General features: G+C 38.8%; 1 protein-coding gene across 1 annotated transcript in view; it reads left to right on the top strand.

Annotated features, from left to right (window-relative positions):
* The window catches only part of LOC132825556 (tudor domain-containing protein 7-like), a 110,235-nt gene that overhangs the window by 89,526 nt on the left and 7,545 nt on the right, over positions 1-13,164 (top strand). Inside the window, exons 13-15 of the mRNA XM_060840937.1 lie at positions 1,424-1,558; positions 4,123-4,233; positions 4,338-4,834. Of these exons, the coding sequence (XP_060696920.1) occupies positions 1,424-1,558; positions 4,123-4,233; positions 4,338-4,834 (743 nt within the window). The remainder of the gene's footprint in view (positions 1-1,423; positions 1,559-4,122; positions 4,234-4,337; positions 4,835-13,164) is intronic.

Here is a 13,164-nt window from a genome sequence, read left to right as displayed (position 1 = left end):
CTCCTTACTAACATCTAAGGGCTAGTGTGAAAATTGGGGCAACTGCCTCATAGATTAGTCAAACACTACTGAGGTGGAGACTTCAATCTTCATCACCAAGAGTGGCTCAGCAGCGTCACTACTGATCAAACTGGTTAAGTCCTAAAGGGGAGGAGTTCAAAGAATCAACAAAAGGTAAAAAGATACTTGACCTCATCGCTACTTATCTCCCAGAAACAGATCCATCTGTCCATGACAGTATGAGGTAGGAATGACCACCATATAGTCCTTATGGATATGAAGTCTTTTCAACACATTGAGGATGCATTCCATTGTGTTGTGTAGCACTGCTGATGTGCTGAATGGGATAGACTTAAACAGATCTAGCAACTCAAGACAGGGCACCCATGAGGCACTGTGGACTATCAGCAGCAAAATTGTACTCAACATAATCTGCAACCCGAGTTAACATTTCGGGTTGAGTGACCCTTCCGCAAATGCTGCCGGATCTGCTGCACTTTTCTGGCAATCTCTGCTTTTGTTTCTGATTTATTGCATCTGTAGTTCTTCCGGTGTTTGTAATCTGCAACCCTGTGGCCTGACCTATCCTCAACTCTCATTACCATCAAGCCAGGGTATCTACCCTGGTTTGATGAAGATTGCAGGAGGATATTCCTGGAACTCCCTATCAATATTGTGGGTGTACCTGCACCAAATGGATTGCAGTGATTCAAGAAGACAGCTCACCATCACCTGCTCAAGGACAACAATGGCTCAGCTAGTGAAGCCCAAATCCCATGAGTGTTTTTTTTTAAAAAGTTGGCTTTCTTTCTATTGACACTAAAGAGTAGTATGGTGCTTAGTATAGTGTTGTTTGTGAGTGATGTACCTGAGTTTAGATTCCAAATATCTTGTACCACCAGTAAGTGCTGTCAAGTTGAAGACCAGGCAGTTCTGTGTGAAAAGAAAAAATCAGAGGGTCTTTTATCCTGATAGTGAAGAAATATTTTGCAGTACATGCCTGCTGACAAAACTGTATCTTCCATAAAATTAATGATAACATGGCAGTGAAATAGGCTGGAAGAAATGAGTGACAAACTTATGTTCCTATGTTCTGAAATAATGGAGGGATGTTGCCATCTATGGAACCATGTCCTAACAACAGTGAAGAAGTTGAACTCAGTGGAAGCAAAGTTTTAAGTTGGAAGAAAACCGTTCCCAACTTTGGAGGATACAGAACGCTGCTCCTCGACGTGACAGTTGAAACAGCTGATAGTCAAAGAGTACAAAATACAAGAATAACCTTACATACTTGTATTACAGAAATTGCAGTGGTCTGGATGTATTAAATAGATTGTTTAAAATTTCATAACGATTGTACAGCATTTAATGTGCAACATGTTTCTGTTGATATTCTTAATAATTTAAATGCCTTTTTTTTAAGATTACCAATGTACATGGGACAAGAGTTGTGGACATTCTGTTCTTAGATACTGGAATAGTTGCATCAATTGCAGTGTCAGAGCTAAGGGAAATTCCATCTCCACTTCTTCATGATTTTGTATCCATTCCACCGCAGGTAATGGTGATTATATGAAGCACTTTTTATTACAATTTTTCATTACCATTACAATGTATTAATAAAGTGCATACAGCATTGCAAAAGCCATAAATTCAACCCAACTTACCTGTACAAGCTTCCCCCCACTTCCAATCTGCTTCATCTGACCCTATCAATGTATCCTTTTATATTCTGAAAAAAGATCACTGGACCTAAAATGTTAACTCTGATTTCCCTCCACAAATGTTGCCAGACCGGCTGAGCTTTTCCAGCAATTTCTGCTTTTTGTTTCTGATTTCCAGCATCCACAGTTCTTTTGATTTCTAATGTTTTCTTTTTCCTTCTTTAATATCTTGGTTCTGCTTCAGATAGCTTATGTTGTTTGTAATAAACCATTCCTGTCCTAACATTCTGATCACTCTGAGTAAACAAATTTCTCCTTCATTCTTAATTGTATTGATCACTAACTGTTTTATAATCATGAACAATGGTTCTCACAAGTGGGAAATATTTCCTATATAAAATTCATGAAAACTTTTCATAATCTTCAAGGTCACCCGTAAATCATTTCTGGAGAAAAGAGACCCAATATGTTCAGCCCTTCCTGATGGGGAATAATCCTTCAGGTCTGAATTTTCAGTTAATATTTTCACCATCCCAAGTAACTCGATAACCTTTTATGATGCGGAGACCTAAAATACACACAACAAATGTCTAGTCAAGGTTCGATATCCATTAACATCACTTCTCTGCTATTCAATTTTTTATCAATTTAAATGAATCTGTTTGTTTGGATTTGTGCTCTTCCACTCATTATAAATTACAATACTTCTTGAATGAATTGTGTACTTATACGAAAATTCCTATTTTCTATTATTGGTTTTGACAGTTATCACCCAACCAAAATGAACACCACCATTTATCACTCTTGAAAATAATTGGTAAATTATGGATCTGTTCTGCAAATTATTGATGTCTTTCTGTATTTTGGTGCCATTCTCTCTCCTTGACTTACACTTTCCATTCGGTGTGATCAACAGTTATGAACTAATTGTTGACTCTGAGTGATTGATGTAAACTGTGAACAACAGTGGTGTCACCATTACTACTTGTGGATGATCTCAACCCAAAATTATTATTGTAATGGATAAGACAGCAGTGCTTAGACAGCAACTTCAATTTTGAAATAAGTTGGAGGTGAAGTTTCTTCTATTCAATAAACATGGTCATGTGTTTCAAATAAATTCAAAGCTCTAAATGAAGCAAACCGAAGGCATTTCTCAGTTACAGAAAAAATGTTATGCTCTTCACAAGGTATTTTCTTGCTATTTATCATTTAGTAAATCTGTTTTAAAAATTATTTTTAAAAATGAAAATAATTTCATTGAGTTCAAATGCATGGATGCAACTTAGTAAATATTATTTAAATGGAGAGTAACTGCAGAATTCTGCAATACAGAGGGATCTGAGTCCCTTTCTATGTGAATTACAAAATGTCAGTAGATGGGCACCCTAAGTAATTCGGAATGCAAACGGAACATGAGACTTATGCTGTCTCTTTCCCCCCCCCCACCCCCCAAACCTTTGCAATAAAGTAGGGAAATATTCATACAACTGCACAGGACATTGGTGAGACCTCATTACATATTGAAAGTTTGGATAGTCTTACTTGAGAAGGAATACATTTGCATTGGAAGCAGTTTGCAGAATGTACACTAAGCTGGTTCCTGGGTTAAGGCATTCTCTTGTGCTGAAACGTTGAGTAAATTGGGCCAATAGTCATTGAAATGTAGAAGAAGGATAAGTGAACTTAATGAAACTGAGGGAGCTTAACAAGATCGATGTTGAGGGGATATCTCTCTTGTGGAAAAATCTAGAACGAAGGCAGTTTTAAAAACTCCTATTTAAAACAGATGAGGAATTTCTTCTGAGGGTCATTAGTCTTTAGAATTCTCTTCCACAAAGAACAGTGAAGACTGGTTCATTGAATTAATTCAGGGCTGAGTTCGACAGATTTTTGATCTATAAGGGAGTCTGGCGTTATGAGGGACTGGCAAAGCTACAATTATTAACCATGACCTTATTGACAGATTAGTTTGGTTCAAAGAACCAAATGCCTTCATTTCTTATGGAGGAATTGTGTATGTACATGTAATGCCTAATCCATTGCTGAACTGTTTCCCTTCTGGAAGCAGTTCCTCATGGTTTGGTATAATTTTAGACACTGGCAACCCTTTAGGGCATCCTGCATATAGCATTGAATCTAAAAGGCTATTATCTCTTAGAAAAAAAGACACAGTTAAGTTTGATTATGCCTTCTGAGTTTCCCAACAACGCATTTCAGAAGGGAGCACTGGCTTGTACTAAGAATAAAGTTTGTATACAGAGGAACCTCGATTATCCGAACAAGATAGCAAGGTCCTGATGCTTGGCTAAACAGTGTTATCCGAACATTTGATTATCTGAACATTCAATTATCCGAACAAAATACTCTTTCCCGTGTTGTTTGGATAATCAAGGTTCCTGTGTATTTTCAAAGGCTACATTTTCCTATTTGATTATGTCAATTGTTTCCTTCTCAGGCCATAAAATGCTGCTTAGCAGACCTCACGTTTAATATAGGCATGTGGACTCCGGATGCAGTACTGTGGCTTAGAGACACTGTGTTAAACTGCTGTGATTGCAGCATTAAGGTCAGTGTGGGATGAATGTGTTACTGAAAGACTACCTTTTAATTTGATGTCAGTGATTTTTGTCCGAAAGACTTGGGTGTAATTGTTTTTTTTAATATTTCCAGGTTGTGAAAGTTGATGAAGCTAAAGGACTAGTTCATATTTACTTATTTACTTCAAAGAATTTTCCTAATCCAGAGCGGAGCATTAATCATAAAATAACAAATGCAGACCTGTGGAAGCACAGGAAGGATGTTTACCTGAGTGTTGAACGGAATTCTACTACTAGCTTTCCAAGCAATAAGGGTGATGCAAATATTGCCTCAGAATTTGACACTAAAAGCCCAGTTAAGGACTTTGGGATTGCATCTATCAAGATGATTGCCCCACACATTGTTCACAATGTGCTTCCTTCTCCATTTGTTCTGCCACAGCCTGGCGAGCACATGGATGTCTTCATTTCAGTTGCTTGTCATCCAGGGCACTTTGTTTTTCAGCCCTGGCAGGAACTGTACAAGCTGGAAGTTCTCATGGAAGAAATGGTTCTCTATTACAACAGTACTGACTGCCAATCTGTGCCAATAGAAAAGAACAAAATATTTGTTGCCCAACTGGATAACAAGTAAGTTTATAAATAATTTACTGTAAGCTACCATGAAGTACCAATATTAACAGCATGTGCAGATATGTCTTTCCAATGCAGGTGGATGTACCAGACTCTTCTGGTTACTTAGCAAGATCTGATGCAACATTTACTGTTAAGATCAATAGGTTCTTGAATCTTCGTTGTGTACCAGAATTATTTTTAAAAAAACACTGTTTTGAAAGTGACAAAGAGTACTTAACTAACTCACTATTTCATTTCAAATAATTTGCACAAAACAGCAGATCTGATTTGTGTAAAAATAAACTTCATTGTGTAGTGCAAAGTGTTTCTAAGATTTATGTTGAGGTGTGTTATAACAACTGTTGGAAACCCTAAAAGTACCAGAGTTCCCTATGCACACATTGATGTGGGTTCATGTATTATCTGGCTTGGTACCTGCGTATTTATGCCTGAAAGCACAAAAGGATTGATTTAACAAGGAAGAATATGTAAGAAGCTGCAGGCTTGGTGTGATATATCTGTAAAAGTATAAATAGTACTCTCTAGAATAGTAGCATTCACTACTTTGTCACCAAAAAAACAACAACTCATGTGAAGAAGTGTCACTTTCACTCAATTTATTGTCTCCTATCTCATGGGAATGGTGCTACAAGTTGAAATTTTACTTCCAGAATTTAACTGCACAATGTCACCTGCTATTACAACAACTCATGTGAAGAAGTGTCACTTTCACTCAATTTATTGTCTCCTATCTCATGGGAATGGTGCTACAAGTTGAAATTTTACTTCCAGAATTTAACTGCACAATGTCACCTGCTATTTGAAGAAAATGCTGCTTTGTTGGGGGTGACCTCCTTCGGTTCAGCTTAAGCTGAGCTCTCATCTGTTTGTTTAATGAGTCTAAACGATCCCGTGTCATTATTTCAGAAGCAGCAAAGAGTCCCCTGGTATTCTACCAATATTCCACCCTCGACCAATGTCATCACAAAATAACAATTTAACAATCTTTCATTTTATTTCCTGTTGTTCCTTGTAAATTGGCTACTATGTTCGCTTCAGACAGGGATGCTCATCAAGAGTAATTCACTAGTTGTGAAGCACTTTGGGATAGCATATGTGTGTATCTGAAACTATTTACCTTCCATATAATGTTTACAATACTAATGTTACCACACCAGTGGTTGTTTTTTCTTGCTGCTGCGCTACATTAGTCAAAATTAAATATTGTATAGGATCCAATTTCTATCGAGCTTAAGGTATTGATTCATTTGGATCTTGACCTTACACCCTGCAGTTGAAGATTGCATGGCTTAATAACTTGTGATGGCACTACTGAACAGCAAATGCATTGAACATCTGTGTCGATATTGATTGCCAGTAGATTCATCTGGTCAAAATAATTCAGATTGTTAGAATCTGAATTGAAGTCAAGAGTGACTTAGGAATGACTGAAACTGAATTTTGGGTTCATTGTAATGATTCTGAGTATCTTAGCTGTACAGATAAGGTTCAGTCTACAGTCTGTGTTTGTTTAATCTGGAACAATAATTGAGGTATAATATTGTAATGTTACAATACAGTAAATTAGTTACAGGTCTACATATCAATTGAAATAAGTAATTTTAAACATGATCCGTATACACAAATCCAACAATGCAGCCTGCTCTTCCCACTAGTATGTTGCCACCTTCCAAGTATCATCACTAGTAATTAGAAAAAAGATACAACTAAAAGCTGAATGTGAAACAATTATAACAATATTGCATGCAATTCTGATCTCCTTCCTATTGGAAAGATGTTGTGAAACTTGAAAGGATTCAGAATGGATATTACCAGGATTGGAGGATATGAACTACAGGGAGAGGTTGAACATGCTGGGCTGTTGTCCCTGGAGCATCGGAGGCTGAGGGGTGACCTTATAGAGGTTTATACAATCATGGGGGGCATGGATAGGATAAATAGACAAAGTCTTTTCCCTGGGGTGGGGGAGTCCAGAGCTAGAGGGCATAGGTTTAGGTGAGAGGGGGAAGACATAAAAGAGACCTGAGGGGAAACTTTTTCACGCAGAGGGTGGTACATGTATGGAATGAACTGCCAGAGGAGGTGGAGGCGGCTGGTACAACTGCAACATTTAAGTGGCATTTGGATGGGTATATGAATAGGGAGGGTTTGGAGGGTGGGCCGGGTACTTGCAGGTGGTACTAGATTGGGTTGGGATATCTGGTCGGCATGGACGGGTTGGACCAAAGGGTCTGTTTCCATGCTGTACATCTCTATCACTCTAATAGATGAATTAAAAACTCAGAAATTAATAAGTGTAACCTAATAGCCAGCATGAAGACATAATTACACAGTTATCAATACTGAGAACTAATAATCCATGGAGATTTAAAGAGATGGGACCCTGGTAACAAAAAATTGATCCACTATGTCAATTTCAATCCAAAAGGAGTGGTTCACCCTAGTATATCTTTTCAGCTTTTGTCCGTATCCTGTGGGTTATACTGTTCAAGGGCATACCCCAAGAATCTCTACAATGCAGTGAGGGATTCTACTTCTATCACCCATTCAAGCAGTGAGTCTCCGATTTCCTACCACTTTTCTGGGTGAAAACATTTCTAGTACATCCCTATAATTCTATAGCCATGCACAAGCCACCAGTTCCTCTGTGGGTGATGAATAAACCAACTCCTTTAAATTATAGCACATGCTAACTGTGTTTTTTAAAAAATGTAGGTACCGTGTACTTAAATCACCATGCATTTCAAAATAGATTAACTGAAGCATTGCCTCAACTTTTGCCAACTATTCAATGCCCACATTTTATTTACCTGTTAGCTAATTGGCCCTTCATATCCACTCTGTTCAGGCCGCCTATATTTTGGAAACCTTCTAAACTTGAATTAAACTTCACTTCAGTCCTCCTGTTGGAAAGAAAACAACCCTAGCCCATTCAAACCTTACTCATGGATAAAGTCTCCATTCCTGACAATGTCCTGAAATTTCCTTGCTATCTTCTGTCGTGTGATCACATCTTTCCTGTAATTTCCCTGCTCTTGTATTTTGCATTTTGATTAATAAATAAAAATGCCCTGTCATATCCAGATTATCCAGTTGTCGTGCTACCTTTACCAATCTACAGATTTGAAACATAAGCTCTTCCATTTACCCACACTCCTTCATGCCCCTATTTTTATTGAAAATTCTTTTATTATGATTGCTCTCCCCAAATATTTTACTCACACTTCTACAGGTTAAATACAATTTCTCAATTTTCTCATAACCAACCAGCCAATTGATGCCTACCTGCAGATGGCAGCTTTCTTTCTCACTCTCAACCTTCCAAGAAATTTAAGTATCACATGCCAACTTCTTAATTATGTCCCAAACTCTAGCATCTGAATTATTGATCAATATGCACTTTGAAAAGCAAGACACGTAGTATAAACCTGCAGGACTTCATTGCAAACAACCTGTCAGTCACAAAGCACCCATGTACCCTTAACTCTTTTTTCTTCTTGCTTGTGAGTCAAATTTGGATGCAACTTGTTGCTTGTCCTGTAATCCTATGGTCTTTACCAACCCACCTGCCATGTGGGATCTTGTTGAAACTATCAATGTGCTATATCAAATGTGTTACCCTTATTGATTTTTCTCAAATTTTTAATCCTAATAGTCAGATCCAATCTTCCTTCATTCCTGATGAAGGGCTTTTGCCTGAAATGATCCTCTGATACAGCCTGACCTGCTGTGCTTTTCCAGCACCACTCTAATCTGGACTCAGATACAATCTTCCCCCGAAGAAATTGCTGACTGCCCATGATAATTCATGCCTTTCCAAGTGATGATTTATACTTTTCTTAAAATATTCTTCAAGTAGTTTTCCCACCTCCAGCAATAGGCTGACTGGCCTAGAAAGCATTCTGTTTCTCTTCCTTCCTTTGTAAATAGTGGAACAATGTTAGGAGCCCTCTGGTACCATACCTGTAGCCCTGGAGGTTTAGGGAATGACTGTCAGAATCCCTAATTCCTCCCATGTACCTCTTACTCTGCTAGGTCTGGAAATGTATCCATACTTTCAGATACAAAGGCCTGATTTCTCTCCTTTTCACTGCTTTGCTATCATTTCATTCTCCTGTACCATTGACACTGTCTGCGCTCTCTCTCTCTCTTTTGTGAAAACAGACATAAAATATGCAATAAGAACCATGCCTATATTTCTGCCTTCACATTCAAGTAACCTTTCCGGTGTCTGACCAACCTTACTGTTTTTCATCAGTTAATCTCTTGCACTGTAAGTATTTATAAAACAACATTGGATTTTACTTGGTTTTACTTAGCAGTATTTTTTGTGCCTCCTCTTTCCCAACTTCCTTTTTACCTTCATCCTGCATTTTTTACAGTCCCAGGCTCTCGGCAGTATGGGCTCTCCATGTCTAACATAACGCTTGCCTTTGTTTTTGCCTTCCTCTCTGCTATTTGTCATCCATTGAGGTGTAGATTTGTTTTTCTTACAACATACTTGTTTAGAGCCTCCAATCCTTGAATGCCTTATCCTGCTGTGAAACTTCATTTTCCATCACATTTCTAGTCCATGTTTTCCAAATCAAATCTCAGTTTAGTATAATTAGCCTTTTTCAATTTCAAACATTTGCTTTGCTCCATGGGTTGGTGGTAGATTGGAATGTGGAGGTGGGGGCTGTGATTGTTTTGGTGGGAGCAGGCTCATGACACAAGCACGAGTAGGACATTGGTCCTTTCATGTCTGGCTCACCGTTCTTCTCAGATCATGGCTGATTTGGCCTGGGCATCAACTCCTCGATATTTCAAATGTGTAACTATCTTCTCTTTAAATACTCCGGTGATCCAACATCCACAACTCTCTAGAGTTGAAAATTTCAGTTATTTGCTACATACTGAGAGAAAAAAATTCCTTCAGACTTAAAAATATTGGTATAGAGGTGGTGATGCTGGATGGCTTAAAACACATCAAGGTGGATAAATCCCTCTGACTTGATCAGGTGGAATCTTTGGGGGAAGCAAGGGAAGAAATTGCTGGACTCTTTGCTGAGATATTTGTATCATCAATAGACATAGGCATGGTGTCAAAGACTGGAGGTTGGCTAACGTGGTGCCACTATTTAAGAAATGTGGTAAGGACAAGCCAAGGAACTATAGACCGGTGAGGCTGGCATCGGTTATGGGCAAGTGTTCGGAGAGAATCCAGAGGGACAGGATTTACATGTAATGGCAAGGGCTAATTAGAGATAGTCAGCATGGCTCTGCATGGGAATCATGTTTCATGAACTTGATTGAGTTTTTTGAAAGTAACTAAGAGGATTGAGCGGTGGACGTGATCAAATGGACTTCGCTAAGGCATTTGACAAGGTTCCCCATGTTAGACTATTTAGCATTGTTAGATCACACAATACAGGGTGAATAAGCCATTTGGATACAGAAGTGGCTCTGAGGTAGAAGACAGAGGGTGATGGTGGAGGGTTGCTCTTCAGACTGGAGGCCTGTTACAAGTGGTGTGTGACAAGGATCGGTGCTGGGTGCCTGCTTTTTCTCATTGATGTAAATGATTCAAATGTGAACATAGGGGGTATAGTTAGTAGGTTTGCAGATGACACTAAAAGTGAAGGTGTAGTGGACAGCGAAGAAGATTACCTTAGAGTACCACGGGATCTGGATCAGCTGTGCGAATGGACTGAGGAGTGGCAGATGGAGTTTAGTTTAGATAAATGAGATGGTGCATTTTGGAAAGGCAAATCAGAACAGTATGTGTACACTTAGTGGTAAGATCCTGGGGAGTGTTGCTGAACAAAGAGACCTAGGAATGCAGATTCATAGCTCCTTTGCAAATGGAATTGCAAGTAGATAGGGAAGGGAAGAAAGCATTTGGTATGCTTGTCTTTATTGGTCAGTGCATTAAATATGAGAGTTAGGAGGTCGTGTTGCTGCTGTACTGGACATTAGTTTGGCCACATTTGAAGTGTTGCATGCAATTCTGGTCTCGCTTCTATAGACAGGAGGTTGTGATACTGTAAAGGGTTCAGAAAAGATCTACAAAGATGTTGCCAGGGTTGGAGAGTTTTAGCTATAGGGAGATGCTGAATACATTGGAGCTATTTTCCTTATAGAGAATTATAAAATCATGAGGGACATGGATAGGATAAATAGATAATGTCTTTTCCGTGGGGTGGGGGAATCCAAAATCAGAGGACATAGGTTGAGGGTGAGAGGGGAAAGATATAAAAGGGACTTCAAGGCAACTTTTTCATGCAGCGGGTGGTGCGTTTATGGAATGACCTGCCAGAGGAAGTGGTGGAGGCCAGTATAATTACATTTAATAAGCATCTGGATGAGTGTATGAATACGAAGGGTTTAAAGGGATATGAGCCAAATGCTGGCAAATGGGACTAGATTTATATAGGATATCTGGTCAGCATGGACAAGTTGGACTGAAGTGCTGCATACCTTTATGACTGTCTCAATTTAAACATGTTCTCTTATTCTGTAACTCTGTCCCCTAGTTTGAGATTCCCTCATGATTGGAAATATCACTTTAGCATCTTGTCAAGCCACCTCAATCCTGTATATTTCAATAAAATTACCCCTCATTCTTCTAAATTCTAATGAGTAAAGGTCTAACATGGTAAGCAATTCTTGATCAGTCAGCCCCCTCTCAGGAATCAGCTTAGTGAGTCTCTTTTGAGCAGCCTACAATGCCAGTATATTCTTTCCTAATTACAAGTAACAAAACTACACACAGCAGTCCAGTTACAGACATTTGTAAGAAGACTTAACTATTTTTAATTTACAATTCTTAGCAATAAAGACCAAAATTCCATTTGCCTTTTAATTATTTGCTGCACCTGCATGCTAACTTTTTGTTTCATGCACAAGAACACCCAGATCCCTCTAAGCTACAAATTTATGGAGTCTCTCTATTTAAATAAGTCAGCCTTTTGATTCTTCCTACCTCTCACTTTCCTACATTAAACTACATTTCAAGAGTTTTTGCCCACTTACTCCTCTTACTGATTTCTTAAGTCCTCATCACATCTTGCCATTGTCACATCATGCCCTCCCACTTATTTGTGCTTCATCAGCATCATACTGTGCATCCTCCTCCAAGTCATATGGATAGTAAATAATTGAGTTCATCAGACTGATTCCTCTGGCATTTTATGAGCTATGTCTTTCAATCCTGAAAAAGACCCATCACTCCTAACTCTGTCTTCTGAGTGTTAATGCTTTGGAAAGGATACAGAAAAGTTTTACCAGAATGTTGCTTGAGTGTGGGGGATTTTAGCTATGAAGAAAGTTTGGATAGAATGGGTTTGTTTTCACTGGAATACAGGAGGTTGAGGGGTGACCTAATAGAAATTTATAAGATTATTAATGGCATGGATAGAGTGGAAAGTATGAGTCTCTTTCCCCAGGGTGGAGGAGTCAGTTACTACAGCACAGAGTTGCAAGGTGCGGGGAGAAGTTTTAAAGAGATATATGAGGCAAATTTTTAAACAAAGGGTAGTAAGTGCCTGGAACGTGTTGCCAGAGGGGGTAGTGGAAGCAAACACAATGGCAGCATTCAAGAAGCACATGGAAGTTTACATGAATAGGAAGGGGATAAAGGGATACAGATCCTATAAGAGTAGCCAGTTTTCATATGGAAGTGTAAAATGTGGCAGCGCAGGCTTGGAGGACCGAAGGGCCTGTTCCTGTGCTGTATTATTCTTTGTTCTTTGTTAATCCTCAATCCATGCCAATGCATTATCCTCAATACCATGAGCTCCTATTTTGTTCAGTAATCTGTAATGTGGCACCTTATTAAATGCCTTTCAGAAATACAAACACATTACATCTACTTGTTCTCCTTATAGAACTCCAGCAAATTTTTCAAGCACAATTTCCCTTTCACAAAACCATGTTCACTCTAATTTTGATAAGCTTTTATAAATGTCCTGCTATTTCATCCTTAATGCTGGATTCTAGCATTTTCCCAGTGACAGATGTTAGGTTAACCAGCCTATAGTTTCCTGCTTTCCATCTCCCGCCCGGCTTGAACAGTAGTGTCATATTAGCAGTTTTCCATTCTACTGGAACTATCCCAGAATCCTGTGATCTATGGAATATTTCGACCAATAGCCATTATTTCTGCAGCCACTTGCTTTAAAACTGTAGGGTGGAGGCATTCGGGGCCTAACGACGTGTCTGCTGTTAGTTTGTCAAATATTTTGTTCCTCACTTTTAAAGACTGTTGCATGATATTTCCTGCTATTGTTTATCTGATAACTTGGGATGTTTGCAATGTCCTCCACTGTGAAAATTGACGCATA

The sequence above is a fragment of the Hemiscyllium ocellatum genome, chromosome 2 (genome assembly GCF_020745735.1).
Source record: "Hemiscyllium ocellatum isolate sHemOce1 chromosome 2, sHemOce1.pat.X.cur, whole genome shotgun sequence".
Lineage (NCBI taxonomy): Eukaryota > Metazoa > Chordata > Chondrichthyes > Orectolobiformes > Hemiscylliidae > Hemiscyllium > Hemiscyllium ocellatum.
The sequence above is the reverse complement of the archived record's forward strand: the minus strand, read 5'-3'. Positions and strand labels throughout refer to the sequence as shown.